Here is a 26,395-nt window from a genome sequence, read left to right on the forward strand (position 1 = left end):
TGACACTTATCCATTCCTTCCCAGGCACTGGTGCACGGATTACTGTACCAACTAGTACTACCAAATACCTTTGTTCCACACACAAACTATGTTTTCTTTAAACATTCAGGCTTCTCTAAAATGTAGTTAAGAGAAAGGTAAACACAGGCATGAGTTACAACACGGGGATTACACCCTGGTCTCAAAAGTAGAAAGGCAAGGCTTGAGAGTATGATGTTGAAGAGGCATACATCTGGAAAAGCATGAAACATCGCTTCTGTTTGAAAGAATACTTTAATTTTAATCATTCAACAGACAAAGGAAAACAAGCCTCATTGATGACATGAACACTGTAAAACTTTAAATCAAAACGACAGGGCTACATAATTCTTCACCTACCCATTCTGTAAAACAGAGTAAAATACATACAAACTCAGGTTCAAAGACCCAAAATATTAAGAATGCCAAAAGATGTTATACAGCTACATACAATAACCATTTTCAATAGTGTTTAGCAGATGGGGCAACGGAGGAACAGTAACATCAGGTGACTCACAGTGCAACTCGCAGGTGAGAATCCCTGAGGGATATACATGACCCTGAAGATTAATATTAAATACTTTACTTCTTCACTGGAAGTCTGCACGCCATATTCCAAACTAGCTGTTTTCAGAGAATAGCTACCTTCCATTGGAAAACATGAACCCAACAATGAGTTATACCTGGAAAGGGAGGACTGGGCTGTGCCTCATATGCAGCCATTCCTCATCCATCAATTAACAAATCACCTCTCCCCAAAACAGGAGAAATAAGACAACCATCCCCATAAAGGCCCCTTTGTTCAGAGGGTGTAAACTGTGATCTTTATGTCCGTGTCCTCGAATACTTCTCCAAGTATCGCTGAAACCTTACTCCATTCCAGGCGGTCAAGTCCACATCCAATCCTGGAAAATAAGGGCAGCAAACAGGCTGTGATGAGCTGCTTCTGACTGTAGTAGAGCTCACAAGCAGACACAAAAAGATGATCAAAAGGCAACTTAATTACAGTGTCTAAAAATTGTCATGGGAAAAATACCAGATGCTAAAGGGCTCTCTCCTCCACAAGAGAAAGGATTAACAAAACTCAACAGAACTTCAATATTTGCTCCTGATTTCTAACTTGAATCTGTGTGTGTTTAACAGAGGACGATTAACTACTAGAATAAACTGCTCTAAGAGAAGCAGTGAATTTTCCATCTTTTTTAAGTCTTCAAATCAAGAGTGGATGCCTTTCTAGTAGGTATATTTTAGTCAATTAGTTATAAGGCTCAATACAGGTAGCAGGATGGTCAGTGTTATACAAAAGTCAGAATAGATGCTCTAATGGTCCCTTTTGGTCTTCTATGACAAAAAAGGTATAATTTCACTCTTTCCCATTGTCTAATGGGAAGGAAAAAAATGTAACTTCTCTCAAATGAACTGAAGAAATTAAAGATATAGTCCATGCATTTCTCTGCAGTATTTTTCAGGCAGCAAATTACAACAGGGTTGACAGAGCAACAATAACATGCAACCACAACTTAACAGTGTAAATCAACAGCATTGCTCAAGACTACATCAATGCAAATGATTACGAGGTATCTTTGAAAGTGAGATCATCCAAAACTGATCTAGAGGAGAAAGACGTGGTTCTACAACTAGTGAGATGAACAAAAGCACAATGATATTTGTCTTGTGGCCTAGACTCATCTTGCTGATGGAACAGAAACTCTAGTTTAAGGATACTACAAAAAATCACATTCTGCATGGCATCTTTATATAGCCAACACCCCCTCCCCCCCAAACTTAAGACACAGCATGTAGTCTCCAAAAAGTAGTCGTCTTCAGCTATTGCTACCTGGTATAGCTAGAAAGGAAAAGAGTTCTAAGACAAGATGTCTCAAATCAGCATGCATTGTCCTACGTCCTTCACAAGCAGAAGCCATCACTAAAATCAATGTCAATTCTGTTCACTACAAGCAAAAATGGGAAACAGACTCCTTTCCCTGTCTCCACAGTTCAATCTCAGGTTTATTTTGTGAATTAAATTCAACCAGAGACTCCCAAATGAATATCAGATTGATGAATGTAATGTGGAGAACTGCCCCACCCCTTACACAGAAACATGCAATATTCTGGAGATTTCAGGCATCTGTGATGAGTGGTATTAACTACCTCACTAATAATTAAAGTATGCAGGTAAAAAAGGAGAATCCTGTCTGTTTTGCTGACCACCGAACTCAATTTATTTGGGGTCATACAGTTCAAATGAACCACCTTAAAAGAACAAAGCAACTGTACTACAGCAATCATTAAACTTTTATATCATGGTGAATAGGCACATCCTGAATGTCCATTCTGCACAAGGGACAATAAAATATGTACTTTTCAGTATCTTAATCTCTTACCTAGGCATGGAAATATCAGTAACCCCATTGTTCAAACAATGAGTCTTCATGGCCTCTAAACTCTTTCGCATATTCTCATATGTTGGTTTATGGGAGACCTTCTTCTTTGTAATCTGCATAGAAATTAAAGGTCGTTGTGCGTTAGCAACAATCACACAAGTAATTTGCTTTTTGAAAAATATGCTTACATCACTAAAACCTAAACCACAACCTGCTGACCAACCACTGCTCACTAACATACATGGAAACTCAGAGCAAACTCATTCCACTGCAATGTGGGCATACACTGTCATATAGACATTTAACTATACATTTAATTATTGATCACAAGACAAAACATGTCAGGGCTCTAACGACAGCATTTCTAAAGGCAATAGCCTAGTAAAAGTTAAATGCTTTTGAGAATTTTCCTATTTCAAAATGCGATACAATCTTTCCCATTATCAAGTGTTAGTATTTTGCTCATCTGGCTCACATGTGAATACAAATATTACGTTCAACTTCCTTAGACAAGCATACAGCTTGTGTTTTAGAACAAATTATTGAAAGCAAAAACAATAACGTAACCAACAAGCGGAAAAAACGGAGTCTTCATACTAGGGAGGTTTATTCAGCACAATCTTAAAAGCCAGGAACGTGGCTATCATCTTGAAAGCATGACATGTCTCAAGGAGACTTATGCTCTCTGTGAAACAGGGGGGGTAAAGCCTTGCCCCGGGACTTGGATATTTTTCAGTTTGCTCAAAATGTGTTCAAGTATATTCTAACTGCAGGCATATATATGTATCCTTATTATTATAAAGAAGTTTATCAAAGCTATCAGATTAAAAATTTCAGAGACCATAGAAAAGGCACAAAAAATAAAAAAGGCAGCAACACAAACATCCCCTTCCTGCTGTGCCTGAACACCTCAGCTCCGACCAAAGAGAAAGCGAGATCATTTGTTAAACTTTGGCAAGACTCCCAAGAAGGATGCCAAGGCACTGAGACTAGTTTACTGCGCACATTTGCTCTGGCAGCTTAAGTTAGTGCAAATTGCATGGTTTAGCAATGACCAAACCTGACTTGCATTCCTTTCTTACCAAGTAGTAAATATATCGGTCACCTCTCTTCAGAACTGCTACCTCCCCAGACTTCTTTTCTAAGACAAATAGTAACAGAAGAAAGCACTGGAATTTATTGTGATTAAAATGTTACAACTTGAAACTGGTGAACCTAGCAATACATTCTTAGCTTATTTTTAAAAAAATATTTACAAATTATCAGTAAAAATAAACAGAGGAAGTGTTTTTACTTTTCTCTGCATGTTTACTCAATTTTACCATTTCCCATGAATACTCAGATTCTCCTGTTATGTGGATTTTGAGTGGCTACAAGTAAAAACAAACAAACCGCACAAAAATTGACAAATGGAGTTAGAAAAACAGTAGTGTCTGAAATCTCTGCTAAAATTTTTAACCCGACTACTTTCAGCTTGATATGATCCTCAACTCCAACAATTGAGTAAAAATGCAGATCTAGCATAAAATCTGTTAGCGAGGGGGGGGCGGGGGGGGGGGCGGGGGGGAAGAATCATAAGAGACTAAAAAAAATCCTGTGTGGATGCAGTTGCCATCTAAATCCAATCCTGCAAACACTTGAATGCAGGAATATTCCTGTTGAAGCCAGCAGGTGCTTCAAGGTAAGCATGGACATGTTTGTAGGACTGAACCTAAAGGTGTGTCCCCAACACCTCCCACTAAAATGCAAAAATTTTCCATTTCTGTAGCACATACCTAGAGGCAATGGCTGGAACAATCTGCACTCAAGGGGATTGGGAATGTATCATACAAGAGAACAGAGAATATCATTCTTCTGAAGATGCAATTCAGGCCCTGATCCTGCAAGTCATTCTATCTAATCAGACCTTTGTGTCCCAAAGTCACACGACTAGGAGTCACAAAGCACAAGAGACTAGTTCTGGACTTGCCATCTTTTTCTGTTGCAGTCCTCAGGTTTGTTGGGGGGGGGGGGGTTTGTTGGGAGGGGGGGGGGAAGGGAGAGGATTTTTATTTTATTTTTTTTTAAAGAGGTGGTGCTCTCAGAATGGCCCAGCGTGGTGGTTAACTATCTCTGAGTTAATAAGAGCTGTAAGTATTCCCCTCTGTCAAATCAATGAGCTCTGGACTCTATCCTGATAGATACATTCACATTCAGGATGCATTTGAAGATCTATCCCCTCTTTTTCCCTTTGTATTGTTTGCCTCTTTACCAGGAAAACAAATGCAAAAAAGCCTTTTGCCTTTGAACTACTAAGGTTATGCCTGTGAGAAAACCCCAATACCATCATAAAAAAATACAAATAAATGAAGGCCTCAACTTTCATTATCATCATTTATACCATAATCCCTGTTTGTGATACGGTTTATTGTACTAGGTGCTGTATTCAAAAACAGATGAGCTAAATCACTACCCCAAATAGGTCAAAGAAAATTTATGAAGATCCCATGTAGCCAGTGCTTAGTTACTGCTATGTTTGATGCTGCACAACTACTTTGCATAGGTAGGGATTACTGCTGGAGAACGACGCTATTCAAACATTGGCTGCGACAAACCCTTCCCAAAAAACATCACTCACGCTGATCCAAGAGCTCTTCTATGCCACCAAACTTTTTCTTAAACAGCACGGCTATGCCGGCCCCCATGCGACAATCCTCGCTGATACAGTGAGCCAACGAGTCCGTGCTGGGGCATGAAAAGAGATCCCCCTTTGCGTACCTGATCTGAAAAACAGCAAAAACAAGTACAAGTTGAATGGAAGTAGACACTTTTGGCTAACTTTCCAGGAAGCAGAGAAGAAAAGCCTAGAAGAAAACAAGTCAATAGGAGAGCAGACACGGCACTCGGGTTGGGGCACCGCTCACATATTAACAAGCGAAGAGCGGTTCAATCTTAGCATCCCTATCTTCAAACCCTTTCTTGCAGGTCAGGTGCCCACATGACAGCTAATCTGTGTGTTGTAAGGAAACAAACCTCTCAAATTAATTAAAATTGCACTGTGGAAGCTCTTTGGGAGAAGCCAACAAGGGCAGCCCCGCTTTGCCGGCGTTTCCAGGCCCAGGAGCTGGCTGCTCGCCGACCACAGCGGCGCCGTGACCGCACAACCAAGCCGTGGCCTGTTTTGAGGCGAGCATCTTGCTGCCGAGGTCAGAGGTCGGGCTCAGGACGCCCCAATCCAACGCTCCTGCATGTCACGGGGAAAGGAGGTAGCTCGACCCCCTCCCTGGGGGGCTCCCAACATTTGGGGGAATGGGGCAGCTCAATTCCCAGTTCCATGCGAGGCCGAAGGAGGCTGCGCAGCGTCGCCCTGCCACGGCCTGGTCCTGGGGGTGTCAATCCTGGAGGGGGGACCCGATCCTGGGGGGCGGGGGCCCGATCCAGGGTGGGCCCGGTCCTGGGGGTGTCAATTTTGGGGGGCGGGGGACACGATGCTGGGGGGGGCGATGCTGGGGGGCTTCTAGGTCTGAGGCTCGTTGGCTCCCATCAGCCCCGCCCCGAGGACGCACTCGCTCCGCCTCGCCCGCCGCGGGGGCGCTGGTCATGGCGGCGTCCGCTGTCTCCTCAGCGCCGAAGCCCGTAGGGATTGGGGGGAGGGGAAGCTCGGTAACCACTAGCCCCGCCCACCCCTGTGCGTCAGCGGCGGAGCTACAGAGGTCAGCCCAGCACCCCTTAGGTACGTCCCACTCCCAAATGAAATGGCCGCCGCCCTTCTCTAGGCAGCTCGGCGGACCGCCGTCTCTATGGTGGCCGCCCAGAACTTTCGGCGGCGGAGGGCGGAGACCCACCTGTCAGCCTGCGCACGCGCAGCAGCGAGAAAAAGCAGCCAGAGGCCCCACCGCGCGTGCGCACTGCCGGCGGTTTTTTTTTCCCCCTCCTCCCGGAAGCCCGCGCACCTCCCCCTCTTCTCCACCTCCCTTGCTCCCGCGGCGCATGCGCAGGTGCCCGGGCTCGGAAGGCGTGGCGCCGCAGAGCCGCGGCGGGCGACTGGCTCGGCGCGTGCGCAGTTGGTGGGGCCCGGCCCCTCTCTTTGTTCAGGGTTGGGCGCCATTTTGCGCGGCGGCTGAGTGGAGGCGCTGATTGGGTTTCGGGGGCCGGTGGCGGAGCCAATCAGAGCGGGACCCGAACCGGGGGAGCGAGGCACGGTGAGTGCGAGCAGCCAATATGGAGCCCCCGAGCGCCGGCCCCAGCGCCGGGATTGGCGGGGCCGAGTGGCCAGTCAGGAGGCCGCTCGCAGGGCCGGGGCCGGGGCCGGCCGGCCGGGCGCTGCGGCAGCCGCGCGCCGGGGCCCGCCTGAGGCTAGGCCGCGCGGGGGGCCCCGCCGTGAGCGCCGCGGCCCTTCCGCGTGGGGGGGACGCGGCCGTGCTCAGCCCGGGGCTGCGGGGAGGCTTGATGTGCTCGAGAGCCCGCCGGGATCAAAAAGAAAAAGCAGCGGCTAATGCAGAACATTCAAGTGTAGAGTCTGGACCAACCCGCTGCTCTCCTCCCCTACTGAGACCCGCACCTGCAAAATGCAGCCTCCCTTGACTTGGTGTTCTGAAGTGTTACCGGCTGGTTTCAGCTGAGAAATGGGGCTAATGCGGAGATACCGACTAAGCAGCTTTGTTAAATAGTCCAGGCTTTTTATTTCTTTCAGTGCTGAGAGAGGAGAGGTTTGACCCGGCGGGCCCTGCAGGTTTCGGTAGGGCGGTAAAAAGCACCGAAATTTATCCCGACTAAAAAGCGTGACTTTTTTTTTTTTTAATACCTTCGTTGTCTGTTGAACCCTGGGCTGTTCTGGGAGCCGGGTGTTTGACATTGGTAGCATGTGAGAGGGGCTTTCCTCTGCGGCAGGTGGAGCTGGCTTGTGTAGATGCCTTCGCTTCGTCGGGGTTGGACTAGAAACGAGAGTTACAGCATCAGCGAGCGGCGGGCTAGCGAGACGTAGGACATCTCGTCAAGCGGCTCGGTTTGCGATCCTTTTCTCTTCCCTGGACCAGCGTGTCTCAACCCGTGGGTCACGAGAACATATGAGAGGATCGCAAACACGTTTTAAAAATGGGTTCTCAATTTAAAGGACAAAAACACAGGAAACTAGGGGTTTCCCTAGAGTCCCCCCTGCCCCAGACCTGCCCCCTGCCCCACACACTGGGGCTGAGGCTTGGGGGCGAAGGGCGCTAGGTCAGGACTGGCCATCGACATTTACACATGGGTCCTGGTACAAAAAAAAAGGTTAGCAACTGCTGCTCTGGGCACCTAAACCTCCTTAAAAACATGCTATGACCTTTTTATTTCATTTTCTTCCCTTTGGTGCAGGTCGTAGCCTGCACATCTACCATTTTCCTCTAACCCAAAAGCTTTCAGGGAGCTGAGCTGATTGGATTATCAAGATTTCAGGTATAATGGAAGGGTCCTGAAAGGCGCTGGAGTCCTAGTTGGAGCGTCGGTAGCCAATAAATAGATCCCTGTTTAATGACACGGCAGAGGAAAGAATGGGAGACTTCCGGCCAGTATGTGCTGGCCTTGCATGATGCGTAATGACCGTGGTAACCTGCATACTCCACTGAAATGCTTTCTTTAAGGGTGGAATGTGGAAGTTGTTTTAAGAGGGAGCACACAAGTCTTTAGGGCAGGTGTGAAGAATACAATATGCAATTGAGACTGGAGTGAGAGCTTGTTAGGAAGAAGAATGATATTATTGCACTTAGAAGCACGCCATGGCATCGGTATCATTCTCCTCTTGCATAATGGGATGGGAACTTTCCTTGGCTTTATGACCAGGACTTCATGTTTACATGTCATGGAAGAGATAGCTCTCTTAAGCCGACAACAGATGAAAGATTGTCAGTTGTACCATGGCCAGCACCACTCTGCAGCATCCTAGGGTTTCCTATCCAAGGTACCTATTTAAGCATGGCCCTACTTAGTCTGAGATTGTGAAGGAAGACAGTCTGAGGTAGTATGAGGCACTCATTCGAAAAAGTTCAATGATATATTTCTTGAGCTCTCTAAAATGCAGTTGTATTTATCCCTTGTTTAGAGAGGGGTTTTATTTTACACTGGGCTCTCAAAAATTCTACAAACTCAACAGCGCACAGTCAAAATTGCTACAAAATTCTCTTTTTTATGTGGTGACTCAGATATTTTCTGTGATCATAGCAATTCATTATACTTTTCAATTGTGATCACAGCACTTGACAAGGAGAGAGAAAGTCATAACCTCATTTAGGCTACATAATGTGTATCCTGAAGAAGACATACTATTTGGGCAGTGGGAGAGCTGGGAAGTATTGATTGTAGCTGACCTAAACAACTAAATAACCACATTTTGGGTTAATGCAAAACAAAATTGCACTGTAATATAAAAGAGATAATGTAAAGAGGATAAATCAATGTACGGTCTCTTTTTAGGTGTTTTTTATGATAAACGCAAAATTAAAGGACAGGGAAAACAAAGGTCAAAGTCCTCACTGCACATTGCAGTGGCTGAAGTTGGTAGGCATCATGACATGACCAGATCCTCTACACAGTTCTTTGAAAACTGAAGGTGGTTTTTGGTTTTTTTTTTTGGTTTTTTTTTTTTTTGCTGTTGTTTTTCTTACAGATGACAAGTTGTAAACTGGCTTTTTAATCTGGGAAGTAGTACCTTGTACTGTGAGAGAATTGATCTATGTGCTTCATTAGAAGTGAAAGTCAGAATACCTTATTTGGTGATCAGTTAAGAAAAGAGGAAGGGGAGATGAGTTACGGGATTTTATTTTGTCATTGTAACCCCCATTCTCTGGGGTGAGAAGTCAGGAAAGGAGAGATGGCATGTGGGTGGAGGGTATATATACAAGATTTTTTTTTATGTTTTGAGGTTAAAAGGGGATCAGGAAAACAGTTTATTCTGAATGATCCTGTGCAGTAGGCAGTGGATGTATTTTAGGCCCTCTTGCCATGTCATTTGCTGTTGGAAATCTGTTGAGTTTTTCAAGAGTTAACTTGGTGCTGGTGTGGCATTTTCAGTAACCTTTTTTCATTAAAATATTTTATCATAATAGAACATAGTTTGTTAAGTAATGTCTAGAGAACCCCCCTGAGAGCAGATAGTAAGATAACTCTCCTTGGTCCAGAGCTTCCATATTATTCAAACAAGAATGAAAGTGGTGAGAAGGGAAGCAGGCACATTAAGATAGATTCACACAAGATTAGTGAAAGAATTAGAACTGGGACCCAATTGTGAATTTCTGTCCAGCGCCTCAGCCACTGCGCAGCTCTCTTTACAATTACGAGGGTTTTTAATGAATTTTGACACTGAATTTTCTGACTTCTTTCTGCAAAAGGAAGAAGATTTCTTATCAGCAAAGTCTTTTTTTTGTGGTTAAATAGTGGTTCTTACTGTTAAGACAGAATTAGTAGGAGGCTAAGTTTCCAATAACTAAGCTAATGCTAACCTTGAGTCACAGAGGCAAAAATAACGCTTTTTTTATTGTTTTGCAAGATATCCAGACTGAGGTGCTGTGCACAGTATTGGAATTGAAGAGTTATGGAACAATACACAGCAAACAGCAACAGTTCTACAGAACAAATTGTTGTGCAAGCTGGACAGATTCAGCAGCAGGTAAGGCAATTATTTTGAAGGGTGAGCTGAGAGTCCTGATACTTGCAGACATCATGAAAAGCTAATAACCAGTTGCACAGGGCCAGCAAGGTGCTGTGTGAGACTGACTGGATGTGTAACAGTTTGACTTCTACTGCTTGTTCAGTAGCCTGATTTATCCACTGAAGTACAGGTTTTGGCAGATTTAATCTTAAACAGAACATCTGCAGAGTGCCATGTTTTATCAGACTAGAGAGTTCACCATTTGTTATGGATGTGAGCAAAGGTAACCTTACCTGAAAATGATAATGAAGGGATTAAATGGAAACCCCTTATTAGTCTGAGCACTCGGCCCACAAACAACAGTAATTTTTTCCGAAGTCTGAAATGGGGTTGTGTCAAGCACACTGAAACTTTGTGCAGCTTTCTTTAAAAACAAACAAAAAAATGTTTATCCAGATTGTGGTGTTTTGTCCGCCGCTGACAGATAAGAGCAAATGCACATACCACAGTAACCGAAAAACAATGTATTACTTAAATCATTCAGTTATTTGCTACTTTTTTCCTGTCTATCATTCCTCTTATAAGTAATTTTCAGCTTGCATCTTACAGTGTACCAGCACATAGAGCTGCTTAAAAAATAATAAATTAGGCTACTTGTTAAAATGTTCTTTTTTTCCACCTTCCTTTTGTAAGGAATTTTCATCCTGGGCGCGCACATTAGTTCCCTGGTGTCAGTAACTTTCATTTGTCATGCCTTATGTTTGCTTTAGCTTTGAACAAAAATTACGCTTCCTGCCATGTACATATGATGGTATGAATCAGGCTTTCACTTTGAAGTAGCACTTTGCTGCTTGTCAATCAGTATGAGTACTAGACAGTTGGAAAGTGAACTTATGCTTCCACTGTACTTATCGGAAGTTGACTGTCTTAATTGGGAGCAGGATTAGATTATTACTAAGACCATAACAGAGGTTAAAACCTGCAGTTTAGGATCTGTTGAAAATTCAAATCCATGGAGCTGATGCTGACACGTAGTCAGAACCTGAAGTTTGATTTATTGACATTTTAAACTGTATTTTCCATATCTTTTTTTCTCCTGTGACATGCCAAAGGAAGGTTGACAAAGATAATAGAACCAAATGTTGATCTTGTTTTTTGTCCTGGTGTTAATTTTCAAAGTCAACATCACACTCTACTTAAGGTGATCTTTTTGAAGATAAATTTTGATTTAAAAAAAACAACTTTGAATGATTCAGTCCTACTCCAGTTCTTAATAGATAGGATGTCCCTCTTACTAGCAAGATTATTTTTGGGTGCCTCAGCAAAGAGGCTATAGATAGAACAGGTCATTAGAGAATCTCAACCCTTGAGATTTGTCCTTCAGAGTCAGGGTTGTAGCATGTTGGCACAGTAACGTGGTGAACCTTGTGTTGCAGCTGTCCATCCTGTACCTATTCTGTGATAAAAGAATTTAGCACCCTTTATTTGGGATGTCTGACAAATTGCTACCAACTCTTTATGATAACTGAGAAAAGCAAAGCACTTAAGTAAAATGGAATGATTAAAAAAACCCACAGTCATTATATTTCGAAATACTTTGATATGTCCCCTATAACTGCTTTCTTTGGGGTTGCTGAGCCTGACAGCATGCATACATTGAGATTTCTAGTATTCTGTTTTGTGAATTGGAACATATTCAGCCCATTTATTTTCTGAGGGCAGATGGTGTGCAACTTCGAAGTTTTCCCTTTCCCACCAGAAAGGTTGTCTCTTGTTTTGAGCTCTGCATTTCCTTGTTTCAAGCTATTCCTGTTCCTGTTCCCAGCAGCAGGGTGGTGTTACTGCTGTCCAGTTGCAGACAGAGGCCCAAGTGGCATCCGCCTCAGGCCAGCAAGTCCAGACCCTCCAGGTAGTGGTGATCTCTCTAAATGTGTTTGTGAGCACTGCATGAATTTCCCATCACCTCATAACTAATGCTCTGTTTGTAGCAGGGTTTGAAATAGGCACAGAACAATTAGTGATGGTTTCACTAGTATGTAACAGCCATAACTCCAGCTAACTGTAGTTTTGTGCCAATAAAATGAATGCAGAGCTACTTATTTCTTAGATCTGAAATGCATGCAGTGAAATGTAATCCACTTGCAAAAACTCTCTGCTTCTGTAATTATGAGGTGTCAAAGGAGGAATTAGCAGCTCTAGTCAAGTAAGACGACAAACCCCAGGACTTTCATTGTAGCATCATTGCAGACACCAGCATGTACTGGGAATTTTGTCATCTTGCCATAAAAGGGAGCTACAGAGTGGGGGGACAACCCAGCAGCTTCAAGGGAGTGCCTTTCCTCCCATCCATAATAGGAAACAAAAACTGAGGCTTCTACTGTATGCTCTGGGCTTGAGATAATTACTGATCACTTACTACCATTGTATGATACAGGAAAATCCATGAATTGCATGGTATTTACTAATACAATTAGTCACAAATTAGGAAGGTTTGCAGGTTATTTCAAACCCTCTGCTCATGCAAAATGTTCCATGGCTTGTGAACTTCATCCCATTAGTTCATGCAGCAGGCTTTTAAAGAGGATAAAAAAGCCCTCTGGATGGTGAATGTTGTTACTGTAGCAAAGTTGTACACTTTCTTTCATCACTGAAATCCATATGGGCTTTTTTTCTTTGCTCAATTCATTGGAGGAAAAAGGTACTGAAAGGGCAAAATGGTCTTGCTAGTCAGTGAAACTGGTCAGTGACTTTCTGCTGTGAGCTAAAATGTGAAAGATTTAGCAGATTGAATTACCTTCCTTGGCACTCTATTGCATCACAGTCCTGTGCCTGAAAAGTTTGCATTTTTTCTCTTTTGCTCGTTTCTGATTATGTTAATGAAATGTATAGTCTTTATCATTTTTGTTCAGTTTACTCCTGTTGCTTTATAACTGAAGTATGCATGCTCTCATCCCTTCCTTAATTATGATGCAGGTTATATACTATTCTTTGCTGAAGGTGGTTGTCATATGCTAGCAAAGTGTAGTGTGGATGACACTGTGTAGTAGGGTTATCAGATGTTCTAATGAAGACAGGGTATCTTGTTCACAACCTTGACTGTTGAGAAATAATCTAGGTTGCTTTCCTTGGAGTTTCAGCACGTAATCCTCTAATGCATTTTGACATGGAAAGTGGAGCTATTTCTTTTAAGTGAGTCTATCATATTAGACTGTTATAAATGGGCTCTCCTTGATAATTTTCAGAATTTATCAAGTTTGCACTGATGAGACAATTGCAGGCACTCAGTGTAACTGGCTGGGGTGAGGAGAAGGTCAAAATATAAAAGGAGAAAGTAGAAGTCTACGATGGCAGACACTGGCTGTTTGAAAGTCCTCAAAAAATCCACTTAACAGAGGATGTAATTCAGTGACTCTTCTCTAGGGTGTGTGTGTGTGTCCCCCCCTCCCCCATTTCCAAATGCATTAAAAGCAGTGAAGTGAAATCATGTTGTCCATTGGCCCCATTTCAGGCTTAAGACGACAAAGTCTGGTTAGCAATGATCTCTTAAACTGACGTATCTGTTAGAAATTGACAAGTTTGAGTGGAGTTTCCCCTTGCTGCCTTTCTTTCCTGCCCCCTTTCCAAAAGCTAATTTTACAGGCCAACATGTCCACTTCAGAAAAATCTTACCAAGGGTCTTGCTGGTCCAGAAAATGGTTTTCATCCATTCTTTTTCTTCTGTCTGAGCCATATGTTGTGCTTGTTAAAGGTATAAGTTTCACTCTGTAGTTGCCAGAAGATGCTCCAAGGACATTGTATGCAGCATACATCAGGAAATTATGATGCTATATGACTGTGATTGCTTAGAGAGAGAACTGGCTCCTACAGACCTTATCCACTGGGGTAGCTTGATGTTTGAGCCTTTACTAATTTTTTTTTGTTAGGTTTCTTAATAAGAAAAGCTGATGTGCTATATAGATTGAGCTATTCTGAGTCTCAAGCTGTATATGGAAATAATCCCTATTTATACTAGTGTATGAACAGTTTAGCCTTATTCTGCATGCTGTGTTGCATCTGGCTTGGAAGCTTTAGTTGGGCCCTAACAAAGAAAGCCACATATGGAATCCAGCAGCACAAGATGAAGATGGTTTTAGAAGTGTTGAATATTAGAAGTTGTGCATAAGAGCAATTTAGTGACTATTTCTCCATTTTTTTTCCATAGGTCTTCCGTTTAAAATAGGTAAACATTTGCCTTGATGTTTGCCATTTTTGTTTGGTGCTGCTTGTTACCTTATTCTCCTTCATTGTTCTGTTTGTTTGTTTTCCTCCCGTTTTCTAGGTCCAAGGTCAGCCGTTAATGGTACAAGTAAGCGGAGGTCAGCTGATCACATCAACCGGCCAGCCAATCATGGTGCAGGCTGTGCCTGGAGGTCAAGGCCAGACAATCATGCAAGTCCCGGTTTCTGGAACGCAAGGATTGCAGCAGGTCAGAATACTGAATTAAACAGAATTCACAGGAATGAACTGAGTGGCCAGATCCTCACCTAATATAAACAGTCATAGCACTTCTGAAGACCGGTGCTGTGACGGCCTAAAGTAGTCAAAGATTTATCTCGATGAACATTGTAAGAGCTCCATATTAAAAATGAAACTTCTTCTATATTGGCAGTTTATTTTTGAGATGCTGCTGCAAAATTAACAAACATGAACCACTGAAAAACAACCAGTGCCTTTTCTTTATAGTTTTCACTTGTAACATACATGACGTATCTGTTAGAAACAGTTTGGCTGTTTGTGCCAAAAATATGGTCCGTGCTGGGTTTTTTCCCTTAAAAATGTGGTAATTCTTGAAAAACGCTTATGGATTAGCCTTGAGTTGAATGCTTCTCAGGTATGAAGGCTGGGGGAGAATTTAAACACCTACATCAAAGAGAAATAACTGCAGGGTGCAATAGGATTAGCTTTTTGTAAAACATATTAGGTTGAAGTATTTTTATAAAAGGCAGTGTTTGGTTTTTAGGTGACAATTGTTCTTCAGAATTAAAGGGTGGAAAATTTAAGTAGTTCTTACTTTTAAGAATTAAGTGTTTATCTCAATGGGTACATCCGTCTTGGTGGTTAGAGCATGGGGTTTGGGAATGAGGCTGATGGCTTTTTCCCTGTTCGCATTGCTAACTTGCTGTGTTGAGAGAGTTGACTAATGATTGCTTGTAAAACATTCCATTATTCTTTTTGAAAAACATTATATAGTATAGTATTGTTCTTATTCCTTGGGCGGCCTGTATATTTGAGGAAAGAGTGCAGCTGGGGCTTTTGAGCAAGTAGGGCTTAAAACATTCAGGTTCATCCTACTTTTTTATATGAGAAGTATACCAAGGGAGAGAAGGCCCACCTGCAAGGCTGAAGTCTAATCACTTGACATACCAGGATATTTTATTATATGCTTGATGATAATTCACAAACATCTAAAATATATCAGCACCTTCCTTCCTGTGATCTAGGTAGGAATTATTCCTAGTGTTCAGGACAGTAAACAGTTTCACTCTGACTGTTGTATTTCATAAACAGTGTTGAACTGCTGGGACAGGGTGACACTGATATGCAGTCTCTCCCTTTCTGTGAAGTCCTGTCCTCTTTTGCATCAGTGATTATGTCACAGGACAGGAATAAATGAAATCATCTTTCTCCAATTTAAATGCTTGGGGAAAAGGAGAAATGGTGGCTTTATTTCTTTGACAGGCATAAATTGTTGTCAGAAGATGATTTAATGTTGGTGATGAGATCAAAGGGAGGAGAAATAACAGGTTTAGTTAATATTTTTTTCTGACTCTCTTCTTCCACAGATTCAGTTGGTCCAGCCAGGTCAGATTCAGATTCAAGGTGGGCAGGCGGTGCAGGTCCAGGGTCAACAGGGCCAGACCCAGCAAATCATTATTCAGCAGCCACAGACTGCAGTTACTGCTGGCCAGACGCAGGTAACTGCACCAACGGGAAAGGATTTTTTTTTTCTGAAGAGAATTGGAAGGGAAAAAGTTAGAAATAGCTTTATAAGCGTAAAGGTTACCAGGTAATGTGGCAAGAGAAAAAAAAAATACCTTTGTAACTCCATTTCTTATGGGATTTTGTTTTTTACCTATTATTTTGTTGGGACAGAATATCTAGGCTTGTTGCTTGTAAGTTTTACCAGCTGTTTCTTATATTGGCATGTTGTTTTGGAAATTCCTTGAAAGGAAATGCTTAGACCATAAAGAATGCAGTTGAAGTTTAATGGAAATACTGCCATCTTCTCAAGCTGGTAATCATTTCTGCTCATACTTACGTGTGAAGCCCTTTTGTGCTTATGACTTAAATTAATTCTTTTCCAGCTGAGTATTCATTTAACACATTTTTCATGAAATGTGAACGTTGCATCCTTTAAAAAAAATACTCCCAGAATGTTAAGTACTACAATGGGTGCAGAGCTGGCATTTTGAAATTCTGAGATGGCTTTGAGAAAAGACATATGAAAAACCTGTGGCTGGTACTGTGATCACAGAATAAGACCACAACCATTTTTAATGCATTTGCAGATTTAGTCAAGTGATTCTAGTTCCTCATTTTTCCTTTTGTAGAACAGGCTTACTTAAACGTAGGTTTGGGATAGTATATTGTATCTTCTAATTGCTAGTTCAAATTAGTCCTTAAAAACTCAGTCTTACTTCGTATGGTTTTAATAAAACCCACATATGTATTACTTCTGCAGGCACTATAGGTAAAAGGATTACAACATTTGGGTACTTACAGATTGTAAATTTGTCCTTTTCTTTGTTCTATATAGACCCAGCAGCAAATAGCAGTTCAAGGGCAGCAGGTGGCACAGACAGCAGAAGGCCAGACCATCGTCTATCAGCCTGTTAATGCTGATGGCACCATTCTTCAACAAGGTATGAGTTTGCTTTGGCATATAAAGCACAGTGCATTTGATAGTCTTTTCATAAGCTGCAGCCGAAAGCTTCCAGTTAATGCTTAGTCCGCTTCCAAGTCTTTTGTTAGTATTAATATTATAGGTCATTACTGTTGGCATCTGCAAGACTACCCTCTGTGGGCTCAAGTTCCCCTCCCTGCTGCCCTTTCCGGGGGCCTTCACAGCCCAGCAGCCAGGGCAGAGCAGGGCTGGGAAGCTCGGTGCTGCTGCTGGGAACCCTGTGCCACCATGGTGAGGAACCTCCTGCCTGCCCAACAGCAGTGGGGGTGGCATCGCAGACGTGTCCCCTCTGCTGCGGTTGGGCAGGCAGAGGGTGCCTCACCATGGAGGCGTGAGGCTTCCACCAGCAGCATGAGCCTCCCTGCCCTGCTGCATTGGGTCCTGTCCACTTGGCTGTGGTGGCCCTGGAGGGAGGGCCGCAGGGCAGGGAGCCCTGAGCCCACAGCGGGCAGCCTGGACTGCCCCCCCTGCCATGGGCTCTGCTTTAGCCATGCCACCTGTTGTGGGGAGGAGAAGCTGGGCTCCATGTTTTGCTCTGCTGTTGCAGCAGCTGCTGTCTAGAACTCGTGGCAGCCAGGGCTTAGGCCAGAGGTGGGCAAAATGCAGCCTGTGGGCCAGATGTGGCCTGCCAGGCCATTCTATCCAGCCCACGGGGCCCTATAAAATTTAGAAAATTAATATTTATCTGCCCCTGGCTGCCTGTCATGTGGCCCTCAGTGGCTTGCCAAAACTCGGTAAGCGGCCCTCCGCCCGAAATAACTGCCTGCCCCTGGCTTAGGCGCTGCTATTGGGTCCCTGGCCCTGTAGCCCTGGCAGATGTGGGGGGCCCCCCCCTCTGGCAGGGCTGGGGGGCCTGGGCGACTCTAGGTGGGGAGTGACGGGCACTGGCAGAGCCCAGATGGCTCTGAGTGAGGAGGGAGGGTCCCTGGCATGGGCGGGGCACCAACATACCAGGGTTGCTCAGCGCCACAAAGTAGTGGGGGCAACAGGTGCAGCTGGACCCATGTCCTGGTGAGCAAAAGGGACTGGGGGAGCTCTTATTTTCCATGATAAAAATCCCATAATCAAATGCGAAAATTTATAAGTATTTAGAATTTATTTTATTTTAGTGATTGAAGCATTGGTAGGCTTCCAAACTGCTTTAAAATTGTAAATATATCAATAAAACTTTGTGTTCAATGGATACCTATTTATATAGTGGTGTTTTATTTTAATCTCGGAAAAATGAGGATTCCTTGGGTTTTAATCAGAGAATTTATGGTTTTTATCAAAGAACTGGTGATTTTTAAACAGATAAAACTATGGATCCCTGCTGATAACACCTTGTGGTATAATCTGTGGTGCCAAGCATTTGGAATAAGAAATACGTGCAACTATTTTCTTTTTATCCCACATTTTAGTAAATTCAAAAGTGGCTAACTTTTTTTTAGTAGGTTTAAAAATCCTTTTTCCAGCCTGCAGTTGAAGCAGGTAAAAAGATTTTGTTTTTACTGCAGGGCTGGGTATTAGAAAATTGTAAACAGATTAATTTGCAGAGAGGATAAAAGTCTTTTGACATGGAGACTCCAAAAGGGGTTATGAGACAAAAATCAGTTCTCCATGTGGTGGTGCAGTGTTTGTATAAGGTATGACCTCTGGATTTGTGGTAGTTTGCCAGTAGAGAACCCAAGCATTTAAAGCAAAGTGCTCTTTCATCTGTGGCTGCCATACTGCGTATGTGGCATGCAAACCAAAATAAAAGGCGTGTGCTTCCACGGTGTATGGTCAGATGATAACAATTGGTTTGTAAGTGCATGCAACTTTTATCCAAGGATGAATGAGTAAAAAATGGAAGTGGGACTAATTGTGTTCCCTTCATTCTTTCTGTGTGCGTGTTTTTGTTTTTTTTCTTTTTTTTTTCTTTTGTGTTTTATTTTCTTAAAGTTACAGTCCCTGTTACAGGCATGATCACCATCCCCGCGGCCAGTTTGGCTGGAGCACAGATTGTCCAGACGGGAGCCAACACCAACACAACCAGCAGTGGGCAAGGAACTGTAACTGTGACACTACCAGTTGCTGGAAATGTGGTTAATTCGGGTGGAATGGTTATGGTGCGTACTGAATTTCCTAGTTTTTTTCTTTTTAGATTTAGCCTGTAAAATCATACCTTGTTGTCTACAAGTGCTGCTTTGACATCTATTTTAACTTCATGCTTTGTGGTGTTCAAAGTTTTGTGTGTTTAAAGTTGGTAATTGAGTGTTTAAAGTTGGTAATTGAGAAGTTTAACTTGTGAGATGCTTTATTACATGGGGTATGCTTCTCTTCTATTACTTGTTATGGAGCTTCAAGAAGATTCAGAAATTGAAGAAATATTTTCAGCAAACTTATTTAAAGGGGCTTCGGAGAGTCCAGGCCATACTGTTCTACTCCTCAAGAAACCCCTAGACCATTTTTTCAGGTGCAGAAAGTTTTTCCTGCAAATTTCTTACAACATTTGTGGTGAGATGCCCTCCCTTTTGCGTTTTGCTGTTCATTTCCAATAGGTGGCAGCAAACGCTTATGAATAATACATACAAGTAGTTGAACAAATGCAGCAGGCACCAAAATAGCAATGAAAGGACTGGGTATATAAGTTACACTGTGAAAGAAACAGCGACTTGCTTTGAGTACTGTCTATTTATAGAAAAAAAAACACACAACCAAATATCAGAAGTTGGCAACATGTAATTCTTTCTGAAATAACTAGTTTACAAGTGTAGTGTAGCGTAAATTACGCAGACTAGTGTGTAATTTGATGTTCTGCTAATTTGGAACAAGCATAATTGCTCTTCAGTTGATGTCCCCTTTCAATTTTAAACTTAAGTTCTACTTCACGTAGTTTTGTGTCTAGCTTATTCTCTCAACTATATGCCTATGAAGTGTATTTCTCTTTATACAGATGGTACCAGGAGCTGGATCAGTGCCAGCTATCCAGAGGATTCCTTTGCCTGGAGCAGAAATGCTTGAAGAGGAGCCCCTGTATGTAAATGCCAAGCAGTACCACCGGATTCTGAAGAGAAGACAGGCACGAGCTAAGCTGGAAGCTGAAGGGAAAATCCCCAAAGAAAGAAGGGTGAGGCGCACTGAGGAAGGGATGGTATTATATTATAGAGAAAGATATAGAAAATATTTTAGGCTGGCTCAGAGAATATATTTTTCCTTCCCTTTCTCTTGTACACATGCATAACACTGTTTCACTAATGTCTTTCTCTTCAAGATTTTATTGACAGAGGCCATTTCTTTGGATCCAGTTGGCAATTTTCTTCATACTTTTAATTGTTGAGAATATATTTTGTTGTGTTGTAAATCAGTATTTATTATACACCCTGTTCTCAAACTTGGTGTTTTTCAGAGTTCAGGGGCTGGTCCTATCTGCTCATTTTCTTATTGTGTAATGTAGACCTAGAAGTACTGGATTGAGCCCAAAATATTTTGTTCTTGTTGCAGAAATACTTGCATGAATCCCGACATCGTCATGCTATGGCTAGGAAGCGGGGAGAAGGTGGCCGTTTCTTCTCCCCAAAGGAAAAGGATAGTCCCCATATGTCGGTAAGGAATACCTTTGTTTCCATCAGTTGTTCTTTGCATGAATGACACTTGCAAACACCTTAGAAATACTTTATTTGCTGCTTTTGTTAGCTTGTTCAGCTAGTTTACGGCATTTGTCTTCCTCACTGAGCCACATGTTAGGTTTGGAGAAAAGCTTCCAGTTTCAGTATACAGAACTCAAGCTGTTTTAAGATATCACATTATTTAGCTTCTCTGTATACTGGATGTATCTGGAACTCTGACTTCTGAATGTGGTAGCATTAGGAAAGCTATTTTTTTCTTCTATAGTGAAGACAGTTGTTGTTATTTACCAGTCAGGCAGTTTTTGCATTTACTCTTTAAGCTGCTCTTTTGATTAGAAAGAATAGCCTTGTCGAGTCTTGTCCACCTGAAACTTTTAAGCAGATTTGATGGCTATACATTAGGACCTCAGTTCTCATGGAACTATTGCAGGTTTAGTCAGAAGCTATGATCTAGCCTCACCTTTGCTGTTCTATATCTAGTTTACTAGCCTTCCAAGCACAAGAAAGGCCCTCAATCTGGAGTGAAGGATTTTCTGGGTATTCAAGAACACGTAAAACTTTAGAAACAACTACTGCCTGTGCTTTTAAAAACAAACAAACCCCAAAAAGAAGCAATAAAACATGTCTGTGGAATTTTGTGGATGTGTTCACACAGGACTAAAGGATAGAGAAGTAACACTCCACATGTAGCAACAGTCCATTTAGGTTGCTTAAGGCGCACTGGTGGGATTGTGTTGGGAAACTTGTTGCTCTTAATTAACGTATCAGTTCTGTGAACAGACAGAATTTCAGCTTGCGGGGCTGCCAGTCCATTACCTTTACACAGTACTAAGTGCAGACAGTAACCTACATCAAGGTCCAAAGACCAAATATTTCAATCCCAGAAGACTAAAATGTCAGTCACAGAGAGAGAGATTTTTAAAAAAAATTTTTTGGACAAAGGAGTTATCTGCCCTCCAAGCTGGGCTGCTGGAGGTCAGTTTGCTACACTGTGAGGGACTGGTGTCAGTGTTCTTGATGTCTCTTGTTCCCACAGGATCCAACTCAAGCAAATGAAGAAGCAATGACACAGATGATCAGAGTATCCTAACCACTGGCTGAAGAAAAAAGCAACTGAACAAATTTCCTGTCCTTTTGCAAGTGTGCTCTTCCCTACCCATGTATCAAGCAAATCTCAATGGGACAATCACCATATCGTAGCCTACCCTTTTCTACCGAACAAAACCCACTTTTTCAGCAAGTGGTTTGTTTGAGATTTTAACTGCAGTGGACTCAACAAATAGAAATTAAAAGGACTTTCTTTGTAGACCCATTTACTTTAGTGCAGGGATTTCAGTCTGACTACCATGCCTTTTAAATCTCCTGCACTAAGATTGGCCAAGGGTTAGAGAGCCACCTACACAGTGATCAGCAATAATCTGGCATGCAGAAGCAGGGCTAACAAAGACCACTTGGAGCCATGGCCCTTTTACAGAGGAGTAAATCCAGCTGGTAGCAACCTGAGCTGACATGGCTACACCTCAGTGCATTGTTTCCCAAGTTGAGTCTTTTTTTTTTTAATTTACATCTACTTCTCACAGCTTTGGACTTAATTTGCTGACACCGGTTCACCGTAGTTACACCTGCACTTCTGGAACTGCATGACAGAACTGAAGGGGGTACTCCAAGCTCCGTCCTGTAAAATAAGTAAACAGCAATCTTTTCTGGGAAAAGTTGAACCATCTTTGTTAAGTTGCTTTCAATACTGCAAAACCTTTACAAGACTTGAAATGTTGTATATTTGTTTCAAGGAGTAAAAGGAGTGGCTCACTGACATAGAGATAAACCAATTAGGAGAAATAATGCGGGTGCTGGTGTTGTTCGATATGCATGTTGATGGCAGCAGATGCTTTGGCAGAAATCCAACTGCGGGCATGAAAAGAATTAAATCCTCTAAGTGACTCTTCTAATAGATATTCAGTGTCTCTCTTAATTTTTGAAAATTGCTGATTCAGTACTTGGTTATTACAAAAGAAATGAAATCTGAAATCTAATAGTAGCAGAACTGGCTATCTCCTGGTGTGACTGTTTTTCACTGGTATTAAGAATTCTACAGAGTTATGTACAATGCCTGAGTCTGTTCAGTATGTAAGTTAGCTCTGTTGCCGCTGGAGCAGAGGACAGCTCAACTCGGTGAATCTTAGTCAGCTGAAGGACTGCTTTATAAATGAAGGCAGACCTTGGTGATCTCTTTCAGGTTTTTTACAAAATAGCCTCACGTTGTAAAGATGACACTTAAGGAATCACCGGTGGTTTTTTGTTTGTTTTTCTGAAAAACGTTCCTTTTTGTGATCTTTAGCTGAGCTCCTGCTGAATATTTGTGGTAAACCATTAGGTTAAAGTTAAGGGCATAATTGTCAAATGTTGAATTTGGGCCATCACTGAAGATTTCAGGTTTCCCAATAGATGTTAGGGTTCATACAGCTGCCTAAGAGGTGATATTTATTTGCCTGTTTATGCACTCTTCTCATTTCCTGGCATATGCGATGGGACCAGCTGTTTGTCTGTAGGGCTCATGCACTGCTACAGCTGAACAGACTAAATGAATAGGGTCGCTAGAATTAGCTAGACTCTCGAAAAGGTAGCTGGGTCTACTGCTGGAGAAAAGGTGATGCACAAGTCTGAAAATAAAAGCAAAGAGAGGGAAAGCTTTTGTAGGTGATGTAGTGAAGAAAGGGACTAGAAAAGTCATTTGAATTTCAGAGGAGTTTATCTCAAGGTGACGGAACCGTTGCAATTGCTTGGAGCACATTTTCTCTATCGTTCCCTCCAGTGTTTGTTGGGGGGTGGAAGTGGGAGAGCCGTTGAGTTTCATTCTGCCAAAGGGAAAAATAGTGAAGGAGAAGGAGAGGGTAGTCAAAACCACCAAAAGGACCTTTTCCTCTGAACAGTAGAGAAGAACCTTAAGCCTGAGAGAACCAAGAAATGGGATGGTGAAAAGGGAGAGACGACTGATTTTTTTAGTTTGCCAGCAGGTTCCAACACCAAGAAAGCTGGTGTTCAGGCCAGCCGCATAGGGAGGTATCTGAACTCCAGGCAGTTAAGCTACAAAGAAGGAATTGCTACTTTTGAGATTTTTGGCCTTTGGCACATCAGCTGGATTCTGTAATTATAGAGGAACCTTGTTTCTGTTCAGTCTTGACTAGAGTGTTTTCCTTCTGGTAGTTTATGACACTTTGTTTTTTGCTCAGCTTTTGTTAATTATGTGCTACGTCCATTGTTCCCAATGTAAGAGTTGCAATCCCAAATGCAGTTGTGGTACTTATTGGTGGGGTCACAAGCCTCATGGAAATTCATGGAAAGTTCTACAAAACAGGCTTGTGGCAAGAGTGGGTTTGCTTCCTAGACAGATTGGGAACTGCATTTGTAAATACAGGGAGGCATTGGGGTATCACCTTTTAAGTCTACGCAAATATTCTGTTCCTAAGATTTGCGTTTCTGCTTAAAAAAAAACTAGTTGTTCTTGCCCCTTTACATTGTTGGCATCTTTGGTGCCTTTGTTTGACGCCTTAAGATATTTTGGCGGATTAGAGTATGGGTGCGTTTTTCTTCAGTTGGCGTCTTTGAAGCCCTTGCTGAGTATTGCATCTGGTGTCCCCTATTTCAGGAAATGCACAACTCTTCCAGCGAAGGAACGTTTAAATATTTGGCTTTGTTTGAATGAACGGTTACTTGCATCATTATTGTAAATATATTTTTCAGAGCTTTTGTACATTTTGTCAGTCTGGGGTACTGATGTGCACAAGGGGAATACGTCCATTCTGGATTGAGGGAACCTCTCAGTAATGTTTTTACTTTCAGCTGACAGGTCACCTCTATCCCAGAGAACCTCCTGTGAAAGCTGGGAAATCGGGGGAATGAGGTTATCACTCTGACACTTTTTGTATCTGGGTAACTACCAACCAGTATTTATTGGTTTTCTTTACAAATTTGTAAACCTCTTCATAAAACATCTAAAACTCTTTTCCAGGTAAGTTCTCCCCCCGCCTCCCAAATGTAGGGTCTGTAGCTTTAGAATGTGTATAAAGGCATATGAATATAAGGAGTTCTTGTGGTTATTCCCCCCCCGCCCCCCATGTGGTGTGAAAGGCTTCGAGCCACTATCATACCTTTTCAATTTAGTTTGGGTTTCCTGTATTTAGCAACATCAAATTCTAAAGTTAGAGTTTCATCTGACATTAGTACCAATTTGAGATCTTTTGGGCACAAAAAATACAAGTTTACCAAGTACAGTTTTAAAACTGGAGATGCTGCCAGATTGCTGGAGACTCCTACCTTGTGTTTGAGCCTAGATTTGCAGAAAAACTCCAGTTTAGTTTGGGAGTGTACGACAGGGCAGACCAGGAGAACAGAAGTGACAGCAGCTCCGAGGAAAACTAACTCTTGATGGTGTGACCCGTAAAGCACTGGAGCAATGAGCCTATCAAAAGCCAGTTTCATATAAGTGTAGAAGGGGGTGTGGGAAAGACCTTTGAGTGATGCTAAATGGTTTCAATGCTTTGCATGTTTAAAAAAAAAAAAAAAAAGGCAGTTTCTTACTTTGTGAAGGGGCGGGGTGGGGTGGATCGGGATTTGTGTAACGTCAAGCAAAGTTTGTACATAGTTTAAAAGTTTATAATTTTTTTTATATGATGCATTTTTTCAAGTGTATTTGGTCTTTAATAGATGCAATTGTAAGTACTGTGTACACTATCCAGCTAATAAATTTATAAACTCTGAGCTCCTGGTTTTTTGTTTTTTTTTTTATAATTTTTTTGCTGCCTTTTGGGCTAAGCAGAGAGGGTGGTGGACGCTACCAGCAGCACTTGTTCACAGCAGTGGATGGCTTTCCTGTAAAATGAGCTGCCTTGTTAATGAAGAGTGAACTGCGCTGGAGCTGTGAAGCGACGGCACTCACTGGCAGACGGTCTCGCTGAAGCGTGGTCTCAAGCCATCGGTTACGCTGCACCTGTTTGGCCACGGCAGGGGGTCGGACTAGATGATCTCCTCAGGTCCCTTCTGACCCTACCAACCATGAAACTATGCATGTTCTCGTGGCAGTCTGTCTGGGGAAGCGTGTGCCGCGGGATTCCCGCAGGATGGGGCAGACGCCATTCTTACTCCTCTTCTTGCCCCCACTTGCAGTGGCTCAGCTGGTGCGCGGGTTCATTGGCAGAGAGGAATTTCAAACGGTTCCAACCGCTGCTTGCCAACTGGTCGCAGGCCAGAAGTTCTGATTGGTTGTGGAGGGGCCACGGCTTTACAATGCACAATTCTGATTGGTGCTGAGAGGCTCGGCCCTCCGGAGGAGAGTTCTGATTGGCTGAAGAGGGGTGATTTATGGGCTGCCATCAGTTCTCACGTTGGCCTTCTGCTTGGAGCTGCTTTTGGCATCAAGATGGCCGTTCGTAGGAGGGACGCCTGTGTGTGGGGTGCCCAGGATGAGTCTCTGCGGGAAGGGGTTGGGGACACAGGGATGTTGGGTGGGTCCCCTTGTTGGACAGAGATGGGGTCAAGGAAGCGCTCTCGCTCGGGGCAGAAGAACATGATGGCATTCCTGCCGTGTGCGGCTAGGGAGATGGTACCAGTGGAGGAGTCTACCTTGAGGTCAAGTATGAGCATCCTGAATGACTCTGACCAGATGGAAGGGAAGTTCATAGCAGCATCTGATGAGCCCCTTCAAACCACAGGGGCAGCAGGTGATGTGGAGAGCTTGAGCTGCTCCCTGCAGGGGGGTCAATGGGTAGCAGCACCAAGCAAGTCCTGTCAGTGGGAAGAGAAGGACATGAGACACCTTGCCTGGCGCCCTCAGAGGAAGGAAGTGGCATCAGTTGAACCT

General features: G+C 42.9%; 2 protein-coding genes across 19 annotated transcripts; one reads left to right on the forward strand and one right to left on the reverse strand.

Annotated features, from left to right (window-relative positions):
- Positions 1-254: 254 nt before the first annotated feature.
- On the reverse strand, positions 255-6,163 carry OARD1 (O-acyl-ADP-ribose deacylase 1). Of its 2 annotated transcripts, none has more exons than XM_006270082.4 (5): positions 5,951-6,163; positions 5,023-5,167; positions 3,488-3,546; positions 2,406-2,518; positions 255-923 (listed from the first exon to the last, which is right to left on the reverse strand). In XM_006270082.4, exons 1-5 carry the CDS (start codon positions 5,984-5,986, stop codon positions 821-823), a joined length of 456 nt encoding a protein of 151 aa, XP_006270144.1. In that variant the 5' UTR covers positions 5,987-6,163; the 3' UTR covers positions 255-820. The 2 variants fall into 2 exon arrangements, with proteins under 2 accessions (XP_006270144.1, XP_019338316.1); XM_019482771.2 differs by lacking the exon at positions 5,951-6,163 and adding an exon at positions 5,418-5,911.
- Positions 6,164-6,453: 290 nt separating this feature from the next.
- On the forward strand, positions 6,454-25,296 carry NFYA (nuclear transcription factor Y subunit alpha). 17 transcript variants are annotated; one of them, XM_059717232.1, is made up of 11 exons: positions 6,718-7,122; positions 7,737-7,817; positions 9,904-10,023; positions 11,831-11,917; positions 14,324-14,470; positions 15,828-15,959; positions 16,802-16,907; positions 18,872-19,038; positions 19,866-20,039; positions 20,414-20,515; positions 21,575-25,296. In XM_059717232.1, the coding sequence occupies exons 3-11, from the start codon at positions 9,949-9,951 to the stop codon at positions 21,626-21,628; spliced, it is 1,044 nt and encodes a 347-aa protein (XP_059573215.1). In that variant the 5' UTR covers positions 6,718-7,122; positions 7,737-7,817; positions 9,904-9,948; the 3' UTR covers positions 21,629-25,296. The 17 variants fall into 17 exon arrangements, with proteins under 17 accessions (XP_006270145.1, XP_059573222.1, XP_059573223.1 ...); XM_006270083.4 differs by lacking the exons at positions 6,718-7,122; positions 7,737-7,817 and adding an exon at positions 6,454-6,586; XM_059717235.1 differs by having other exon boundaries at positions 6,717-7,817; positions 18,878-19,038.
- Positions 25,297-26,395: the final 1,099 nt, after the last annotated feature.

This window comes from Alligator mississippiensis, chromosome 14 (genome assembly GCF_030867095.1).
Source record: "Alligator mississippiensis isolate rAllMis1 chromosome 14, rAllMis1, whole genome shotgun sequence".
Taxonomy (NCBI): Eukaryota; Metazoa; Chordata; order Crocodylia; family Alligatoridae; genus Alligator; species Alligator mississippiensis.